Source organism: Trichechus manatus, unplaced genomic scaffold (assembly GCF_000243295.1).
Source record: "Trichechus manatus latirostris isolate Lorelei unplaced genomic scaffold, TriManLat1.0 scaffold00144, whole genome shotgun sequence".
Classification (NCBI taxonomy): Eukaryota; Metazoa; Chordata; class Mammalia; order Sirenia; family Trichechidae; genus Trichechus; species Trichechus manatus.
The window spans coordinates 2,159,476-2,170,065 of record NW_004444080.1 but is presented as its reverse complement, the minus strand read 5'-3'; the positions used below and the strand labels follow the sequence as shown (position 1 = coordinate 2,170,065).

At 38.0% G+C, this 10,590-nt stretch overlaps 1 protein-coding gene across 2 annotated transcripts in view; it reads right to left on the bottom strand.

Moving 5' to 3' along the window:
• The window catches only part of SLC30A7 (solute carrier family 30 member 7), an 88,076-nt gene extending 78,129 nt beyond the window's left edge, over positions 1–9,947 (bottom strand). For both annotated transcript variants that reach the window (XM_004385727.2, XM_023739997.1), the window contains exons 1-2: positions 9,718–9,947; positions 9,381–9,482 (exon numbers count right to left, since the gene is read on the bottom strand). In XM_004385727.2, coding sequence (XP_004385784.1) covers positions 9,381–9,482; positions 9,718–9,797 — 182 coding nt within the window. In that variant the 5' untranslated portion in view covers positions 9,798–9,947. The remainder of the gene's footprint in view (positions 1–9,380; positions 9,483–9,717) is intronic.
• Positions 9,948–10,590: the final 643 nt, after the last annotated feature.

The window sequence follows — 10,590 nt, the reverse complement described above, 5'->3', positions numbered from 1 at the left end:
CTGCTATAACAGAAATACCACAAGTGGATGGCTTTAACAAAGAGAAATTTATTCTCTCACAGTCTAGTAGGCTACAAGTCCAAATTCAGGGCCTCGGCTCCAGGGGAAGGCTTTCACTCTCTGTTGACCTTGGAGGAAGGTGTCATCAATTTTCCCTTGGTCTGGGAGCACCTCAACGCAAGAACGTCAGGTCCAAAGGACACGCTCTGCTCCTGGCACTGCTTTCTTGGTGGTGTGAGGTTCCCATGTCTCTCTGCTCTCTTCTTTTATATCTCATAAGAGACTGGCTTAAGACACTACCTAATCTTGTATATCTCATCAACATAACTGCCGCTAATCCATCTTATTACATCATAGTGATAGGATTTACAACACATAGGGAAATAACAAAACGGAAAACGACCACACAATACTGGGGATCATGGCCTAACCAAGTTGACACATATTTCTGGGGGACACAATTCAATCCATGACACATATGTAACGGTAAAATGACAATAATAACACAAAGGATAGAAAAAGGAAATGGAATTGTATCCTTGTAAGACTCTTACATGATACATCAAGTGACCATATTATTTATGATAAGGTAAAGATTCATATTATAAATGCTAAAGAAACCACTAAAAAAATAAAATGAAATAAAAAGCTGCTAAGGGAGGGGAAAGAAACCCTACTGGGCATAAGATCCTGAACCAATACAAAGCAGATGTTCTACTATGGTACCACCGGGAGAGTAAAAGAAACTCATTCCCACCCAAGACCATCCACTTCTAGTCATAAATATTATTTACCCCAATATCTACTGGTCTTTATCACACTGTCCAGCATTCAATCAAAATTTTCAAGACAGAAAAAAAAAAAAGCAAGAAAAATAACTCATTGTTAAGAGATAAAGCAGTCAACAGAATCAGACCAAGAATCAGACCCAAATATTAAAACTATAACTAAGATTAATATGTTAAAAGTTCTATAGAAAGGTGGACCAAATGCACAAACCAATAGGAAATTTCAGCAGAGAAATGCAAACTATAAAAAAAGATAACGGAAAAGCTAGAGACAAAAAACCAGACATCAGCAATGAAGAATTTTTTCAATTGGTTTTAAGGGCTATAAGGTCTCTGTCACAACTGCTACACTTTGCTGTTGTAGCACAGAAGCAGCCACAGACAACATGCAAACAAATAAGCATAACTGTGTTCCAATAAAACTATTTACAAGAATAGACAGCTGGCCAATTTGGCCCTGAACCATGAGCTGACTGGACACAGTTGAGGAAAGAAATCAGTGAATTTCAATAGTCAATAGAAATTATTCAAAATACAAACAAAATTTGAAATAATTACACAATTAAACAAAAGTTAAAATACATTATTCATTCACATGAAAAAGTTAATAAATTGTAAATCTCTCCCAAATCATTACAAAGTATTTTGGAAAATGTCTTAAATTTTATAATGAATTTTGTATATTTCATTCAACTATAGATGAATCAGAAGATTTAAGTACAGGTAGTACTTAAAACTATCTCATCTAATACTCAACTCAGGAAATTTTTTCATAAATTAATGAAAAAGCTGAATGAGAAAACTGATATATGAGGAAGACAAAGTAAAGGGCATGTTATTCATGCAATTCTCTCACATTTGATACTTGAAGCTTTTTCCTTGGATACTTAGATCACCAGAAATCTACACTATTGGGCCTGATCAGCTATGTAACAATGAAAAAAATGATTTTATTGTATTCAGCTTAAGAAATGCCAAGCATATTCTTCCCTTTTCGTTTTCTAACTCCAGGTCTTTGCAGTTCATTACAATACTTTGTCTTCTGGAGCCACCCTTTGAAATCTTCTGTTCTGCTCTTTAACTTCATTTCTTCCTTTTGCTTTAGCTACGCAACACCCAAGGGCGTTTCAGAGGTCTCTTCTGACATCCATTTTGGTCTTTTCTTTCTTTCCTGTCTTTTTAACAACCTTTTGCTTTCTTCATGTATGATGCCCTTGATGTCATTCCACAACTTGTCTGGTCTTTGGTCATTAGTGTTCAACACATAAAATCTATTTCTGAGATGGTCTCTAAATTCTGGTGGGATATACTACATTCATCTACATATTTAATGCATTTATCTTTTTCCTCCCTACGCATGGTTTTTAATGCTTTTGTTTCTTAAAAGCTTTATTGTATACATGACTTTTATTTTAAATGATCGTAAATCAGTTTTAGAAGGCGGCAAAGTATTCATCCTAAACAAATATATTTACTGATTTACTGATATACACAAATATTTAGTAGAAACTGTTCTATTTCAAAAAATTTACTTTACAAACATTCAATGGACACCAAACACTACCTTAATGGGAAAAAAAAAAAATCAGGTTCCACATTAAAGAGGTTTAGGTATAACATGGCAATTTTAATACTCCTCAAAACGAGATTTTGTGTTTAAATTTTAAATGAATTTAATTTTCATTAAAATATCATTTTATTTTTAGTGTTTACTGAAATGTAATGTATCTGAAAATCTATTCTGCCTTCTGGGGTGAAAGAACATTATGTTCTCTTAAATCACTGCAATATGAGACCTTTTCACATAAACCTGGTATCACAATTTGAAAATTACTTAGCTGTGACTAGGATGATAAATCCTTGTGAACAACAATCTACTTCTAGTTCTCTGCTCACGTAGGATATGCTCATGAGGACTATCAATGTTGTTGCTCATTTCCAATATTAGCAAATGTTTCTATGAATTATCATTTAAACTATACAGAATAAACTTCCTCATAAAATAAAGCATAGAGAATATCTAAGGTTATATGATTTACGTACCAAAATTGACTTCAGTAAATCATGATAAAGTTTAGTTGTTAAATGCAGCAGTTATTTTATGTTCCTATCTTTAAACACTGCCAGTTTCTCTAAAATGTATTATTAAAGTTTGTTTTTTTAGCAACTAGCTTTCAAAGACATTTTAATCAGCTAAATTTCCTACAATATAAAGAGAAACATGAACACTGAAGGAAAATATAATGAATGTGAACAGAACATATGGCAAAAGAAATCTTTTAAAGAGGATTTTATTTAAATTGAAGGTGAGAACAAAGAAGGGGATAAAGAGAACCTATAAATTAAGAGAAACTTAAGAGATGTATCCCAAATGCTATGTGTGGGCCTTGACTGAATTCTGACCTGCAAAACCAACTGTAAAAGTAATTTACAAGACAATGAGGGACATCTGAACACTAATATTTGATATTAATAAATTATTAAAATTTTATAGGTAATAATAGCATTGGGTTAGGCTAAAAAGAGAGGAGTTCTTATCTTTTAGAGACTCATACTGAAGTATTTATGGAAGAAATTATATGATATCTAGAATCTGCAATAAAATAATCTAGTGGTGGGACAGGGATAACAGATGAAAAAAATAGGTCATGTGTTGATAAACGTTACAGCTGAATGAAGGGACATGAGGACTATCAAACTATTCTCTCTACTTTTACATATGCTTAAAATTTTCTATAATAAGGTTTTTCAAAAGGTCTATTGGTAACTTAGCTAACAGTATATTTATACTGGTTGTTAAATATTAATTCAAAACTGAAGATAGGGATCATTATAATTCACAAACCCCTTACCAGTTGGTTTCCACGAGGTCAAAAAGGGAAAAGAAACTATTATCAGTTTATTATCATAAATTTAGAAAATCCTTAGGACCTCAATATTAAAAAACATGTTAAACTAATGAGAGTTATAGTGAAAACCCACAACTGCACTAAATTCCATTACATTTATATATATATAAAAAAAACCAGCCAAGGGAAATATTTATCTAAGTTTTTAAGATGAAAAATAAAACTGTATGAAAACAAAGGCATCATAAACTGGTAAGTAAGACTGCCTTTTGAGAAGGGAAAAGTTGACAAACGACCATGACACATAAAAGTTTTAATTCAATAGAAAAATATGTGACTAGTGGAGGCATTTTTCTTTACCAAGGAATTACTTTACAAACACCTGCTATGACATATATAGAAATCAATGTCCAGACAAGGAATAAACCAATGTCCAGCGTTGCCTAAAACGTTTTCTTGAACAAATATTTACTTTGCTAATACAAGGAAATTTACCTTTAGAATTAGCTGAGTTCCTTCTATGTCTAAGGTTGACACAGTTTAGGTTAAAAAAAAAATTACTGAAATTATTTTTTTAATAGTAAAATAAACATAAAACTTAACAGCATAAAAACAAGCAAAGCAAATTATACTGAGATACTAAAAAAAAAAAAAAATCAGCATGGTGGTGGGGAACTTGAACAACAGGTGCTTCTGGGGTCTGCTGCTACTTTGGGAAATAAACTCTGGGCCTCAGTTTTCCATCTACAGAAAATGTCAGACTAGCTTCTCTCTCTTTCCAGTTTGACTTCCTGAGCCTAACACTTTCTACATATTCCATTTTTTTCCATAGTAAGGAATCCTTGACGTGTAGCTGAATACACAGCTGCCTGGAATAAAGACTACATTTGCAACTAGGAATGACCATGTGATAAAGTTCTAGTCATTGAAATACAGGTGAAAGTGCTATATGTTAGTGTACGGATATATATTCTAAAAGGAAACAGTGCACAGCCTTTGCCTCTTTTTCTCTCTATTCTGGATGTTCTAACGTAAGGAATTAGCTGAAACTCTAAAAGCCATTTTGGAAATAAAGTTTTATCTTGCTTAAGTAACTTTTTTTTTTTTGGAGGCTTTTCTTTAACTGGAAAACCAACTGAACCCTGTTGTTGATGCTGTTAGCTGCCGTCAAGTGGGTCTCCAACTCATGGCGAGCCCACACACAATGAAACAAAATGCGGCCTGGTCCTGCACCATCCCCATGATCGGCTGCGGATTGGACCATAGTGATCCACAGAGTTTTCATTGGCTGATTTTCGGAAGTAGATCACCAGACCATTTTTCCTAGTCTGCTTTATGCTGGAAGCTCCACTGAAACCTGTTGAGCACCATGGCAACATTCAAATCTCCACTGACAGGGTCTGAGGTGCGCCGGCTGGGTATCAAACCCAGGTCTTTCCTATGGATGACAAAAATTCTACCACTGAACCATTACTGCCCTCTAACTGAATCCTAGATAACACAAAACCACATTTTTAATACTATACTACAACTAAAAAAAAAACCACTTGCCGTAGATTCGATTCCAGTTCATGGTGACCCTATGTGTTTCAGAGTAGGACTGCCCTTCATAGGGTTTTCAATGTCTATGATACTTTGGCAGTAGATCATCGGGCCTTTCTTCCAAGATGCCTCTGGGTGGATTCAAACCACTAAACTTTCATTTAGTAGCCAAGCACTCAATTACCTTGAGATAAATAGTTACTCAACAATAAGTAAATGAAAAATAAAATGCTAGAAAAAAAAAGAACCCTAGAAGAAAAGATCACATATACTATTCCTACTGTTTTCACCTAACTTCTTAGAATAAAAGGAGTAACTTAAATGTTCCCCCCCACTCCCCGCCCCAAACTGGGACAGTTTAAAACCCTGGTAGTATACTGGTTAACCAAAACAGTCGGCAGTTCAAATCCACCAGCTGCTCCTTGGAGACCCTATGGGGCAGTTCTACTTTGTCCTATAGGGTTGCTATGGGTCAGAATCAACTCGATGGCAACGGATTTGGTTTGGTTTTTAACAGGGATAGTTAGTATGTCTAGTGTAGGCAGATAAATTCCATACATATATTATTCTCTCATTCAGCAAATATATATTAAGCACCTACTATGTGCTATGTGTGGCAGTCTGCTTCTTTTCTGTGAAGATTTATGGCCTTGGAAACCCTATGGGGCATTTCTACTCTGTCCTATAAGGTCACTATGAGTTGGAATTGACTCAATGGCAAAGGGTTTAGTATTGGTTTTTTATGTGTTATGTACTAGCATGCTAAGATTGAAAAGATCTCTACCTTAATAAAGCTTATATTCTGGTGGAAATGTGAAAGGTAGTGGATATTTCATGGGGGGAACACATGAATAGCTTAGCTATTTTTCCACTGTTAACACCGTCTTTTCTTCAAACAGAAATCAACTATAACTAAGTTCTTCCTTTAAACTGAAGGTTCTGAACAAGAACCAGTGGAAACTAACATCTGTTGCAATTAGATTAACTATTTCTATGAACATTTACTTATGAAGAAAGTGATTTATCCATCTTTTAATCCTACAATACAAAAAAATCGACATTTCATGTTTCTAACATTTGAAACTTAATTTTTAAAGAATAAAAATGAACACAGAAATGACTTTGACATAGAGAATAAGTTTGGGGAAAAAATTTACTCAAGAAACTTTGAGTCTACAGGAACAGAGGTAATCCAGTCATTTAAGAAATTTATTGATCAGTCCATGAAAGGAAGTGAAAAAAGTGGTGTCTAAATAAGATAAAGCAAACCAGATGATGAAAACGCTCAGGTTATTTCTGCAACAATGGGCTCAAGCATAACAACGACTGTGAGGATGGTGCAGGACCGGGCAGTGTTTCGTTCTGTTGTACATAGGGTGGATATGAGTCAGAACTGACTTGACGGCACCTAACAACAACAGGTTATTTCTAAATCTGCCAAGGCATCAATGGGAACAGATATGTACTCCACCATCCACTGATAAAAATTAATCTTGGGGAATAAGGAGTTGTGGATATGGAGGTTGTAGACATGAAGGTTAGCATACGTGGGCATGAGAAGAACAAATTCCCACTAAATTCTTCCCTAGTAGGACAGACACTAGTTCAGATCTGGATTTTAAATCTGGAGAATATAACACCACAAGAAAGAGAGCGAACTAGAGGAGGAGGGAACCTCACCAAGAGCAAAAGAACAAGTTACATACCACCTATGTTTTCTTTCAACTCATAGCGATCCTATCGGACAGAGTACAACTGCCCCATAGGGTTTCCAAGGACCACCTGGTGGACTCGAACTGCTGACCTTTCGATTAGCAGCCATAGCTCTTAACCACTACACCACCAGGGTTTCATCCTGACAAATGGCTTGGAAAACAATGGTTTTAGCAATTTCCTCAATAGACCTCTACAAATAAAAGTAATTACTATATACCTAACTTTTTTTTTTTTTTTTTTGGTGATTTTTTATTTGCTTTTATTCTCTTGTTGAAAATATACACAGCAAAAAATACACCAACTCAATCATTTCTACACGTACAATTCAGTGACACTGATTACATTCTTCGAGTTGTGCAATCATTCTCACTCTCCTTTTCCGAGTTGTTTCTCCCTCATTAACATAAACTCACTGACCCTTAAGGATCCTATCTAATCTTCTGAGTTGCTGTTGTCACTTTGATGCCATATAGATAAGTTCTTGAAAGAGCGTAATGCTCAAGGCACACTTTTTTTTACTAGTTAAGCTGAACTACTATTTGGTTTTAAGATGACCTCAGAGGATAATTCTGGTTTAAGGTTTAAAAATGATCTCAGGGCAATAGTTTCAGGGATTCATCAGCTTCCTTGGCTCCAGAAAGTCTAGAGTCCATGAAAATTTGAAATTCTGTTCTGCATTTTCCTCCTCTTGATCAGAATTCTTCTATAGAATCTTTGATTAAAATGTTCAGTAATGGTAGTTGGGCACCATCCAGTTCCTCTGGTCTTGTGGCAAGGGAGGTAGCTGTTCATGGAGGCAATTAGCCAAACATTCCATATCTTCCTCCTATTCCTGACTCTCCTTCTTCCTCTGTTACTCCAGGCAAATAGAGACCAATTGTTGTGCCTTGGATGGCCGCTTAAGAGCTTTGAAGACTCCAGGCACTACACAATGAACTAGGAGGTATATACCTAACTTTCCATGAAAGAGGTAGTTTAGGCATTTCAAAAATAAATCCCTTGAACGAGACATTTCGCATGGTAATTTATGCAGTGGAAGGCCACAGTGAAATATCATGCATTGCAATATAAACAAACTGCAGCAAAACATGCATATACAAGCCAAGATACAGTCAGTACATATGCTGAAATTATAGCATAATTTAGGAGGAGAAAAATATATTTATAACAAATAATAAAGTATGATTATTCAAATACAAGTCAAGATAACTTACAAGTAGTGCTTTTAACATGTACATTGAAGGGTATTAATATTGCAAGATTAAAAAAATTAATCTATGATGGGGTATCCTTCAGATACATATTTCTGATTCCCAGAGGATTCAAAATGGTTATTACATATATTAAGATTTTATAGTGTTTTTAATATCTTTTACATGCACGGGATGACTAGACTAATAACTTTCATAATCTGTTGACTGTCGAGTATTTTTGATAAAATTGAATTGGCAGCTGAATTAAACTGTCATATAAAAATATATATGTCACCAAAACTAGTTATATTAACTAAAGTTAATGTTCAATGTCAAAAGAGGTAAAGATTAAGGATGGCAATTCTCTGAAAAATGGACCTGAAAAGACAGAGACTGAGACTATCTAATTAATAGAAAATAAACCATAGACAACAGAGGTTGTTAATCTGGGGTCTGAGATCTATTTCAGAGAATCCCTTTACACCTTAAGTTTTATGTAAAATTCTGTGTTGGCTTTCATCAGATTCTCAAATGGGTATGAGATCTAAAGACAAACCAGAACACCTAGATGGGCTGTGATGATCTTACTGTTAGCTGAACAATTCCACAAATCCGAAGTCATTCAACAGCAAATACCTAAATAATAGCACTTCATTTTCATAAAGTTACAATGAATTTACCTCTTCCCAAAGTAGTTTGAAAAAAGACCCAAAGCTGACACCAAAAACTATCACCTCAAAAGATTTAGCATACTACAGTACTACATGGAATTTTCTATTACAGTCAAGACCAGACGAAAATCATGGTACTGTTTCAGCATTAAAGAGAGAAGAGAATCACACATATTTCTCTAGACATCCCCTTTATAAACTTATTCCTCATATCAAGACCTAGTAGCAAATTAAGAAGAATATCTCAGATTGAATCTTAAGAGTCAAATGCAAACGCCACTCCCCACATGGCTACAAGAGAGGCAGGGAACAGGCTTCTCCCAATCCCAAGTGGATGAAGCTAATACGTGCAAAGTTACAGATGAAAGACTTTCTGCACCTGCGAAAAGGAGGCGGGGACCTCTCGCGTCCGACAGGGGGGCTACTGCACGTGATAGGCCCCAGATCTTAGCAGATGCAGCCCTGCCAGATTGCTGTGGTGATGAAATAGCAATTCAGCAGCAGAGGTAGTGGCAAAGGCAAGACCTGTACCTCCTGATGAGGAGCTACGTGGCACTAAGCAAATAGTGCTTCGTCTTCCCTACCCTCTGCTTCCGCCCCAACCATTTTCCCTTTGGTTACCAGTTGCTCCAGATGCCGTAGAGCAGTTCCACAAATGCGAAAGAGAGATTCAGGCAAAGGAAGAAAAACAGGTTCCGGGACGTCTTGTCCGACAGGATAGACCTAGGCATGACAGAAGTGGGGAAGAGTCGGGAGAGTCAAGGGGAGCCGGAACCCCGAAGCTACGTCCCCATTTCAAGATCCCCCCCAATCCACACGATCCATTTCTCACGCTAGGGAAGGGCGGGGAGTGGGGGGTCTCTGACGCTCCCTCCCTGGTCTCGCGCCGCCACCCTTAAGTCTGGGCCTTCTTCCCCACTGCCGGACACCCCCTTCCCGCAAACACCGCACCCCGCACCTAAACCAGCCCGAGATCTTGCCGAACAGATTGAACTTGGCTGGTTTGTATTCATCGTCCTTGATGGACAGGGGTAACATCTTCTCCGCCCGGCAAAGGGCCGGGTCTACTCCCCTCTAGAAGTGGCTCCGTGTGGTAGTGACAGTGACGGTGGTGACCGCTCAGACGAGAATTCCCAGTGCTAGTCCCGGCCTCACGCCGCTTCCAGACACAGGCACACACCCGGGAACTCGCTGACTTCCGGCCCGCGCCGCGCAACGCGCCCTGGGACGGGAAAGGGGGGAGGCGGGGCCGCGGGCGGGTGGGGCCTACGGCGGAGACTAGGTGGGGGTCGCGGCTGGGCAGGTTGGGGAGGTCTGAGAAGTTGACATGGGGGCTTGAGAAGTTGTCCTGTGTAGGACTTCCGCCACCTGGGCTCCTGAAGACTATCTGAGGTGGCGGACCTGTAGATTGGGCGGGCTGGGAGGTTGAGACCCCGCTCACGCCCACCCCGACCGTCTACCACCGGTGTTTTCAGATGCACTAGCATCCGACGCGTCCCCTTTCGCCATGCCCCTCCAGTTGGCATTGGATTCCGTTGCATTAGGTGGCAATGCTTAAGAATCCCGGAGGCGACTTGTTCTCTTGATTTACCAGTCTGCAGGAAGTGCATGTGATGGCTTTGGGCACCAGAACCTAATCACTCCACTCCACCTCTGAAAACAGCGCCTGACCCTGGCCTGCCACTCAGGAGGCCATCACTAAATGTCTTTTGAAAGAAAGAATATTGTGTTTAAAAGATGCCCGTTAAAGAAAGCTTCTACGAGACCTTTGTTGAATTGAGGTTTGGTTAATGCATTGCTTCTCTGACAATCTCAATCCGCAGAAATTCTC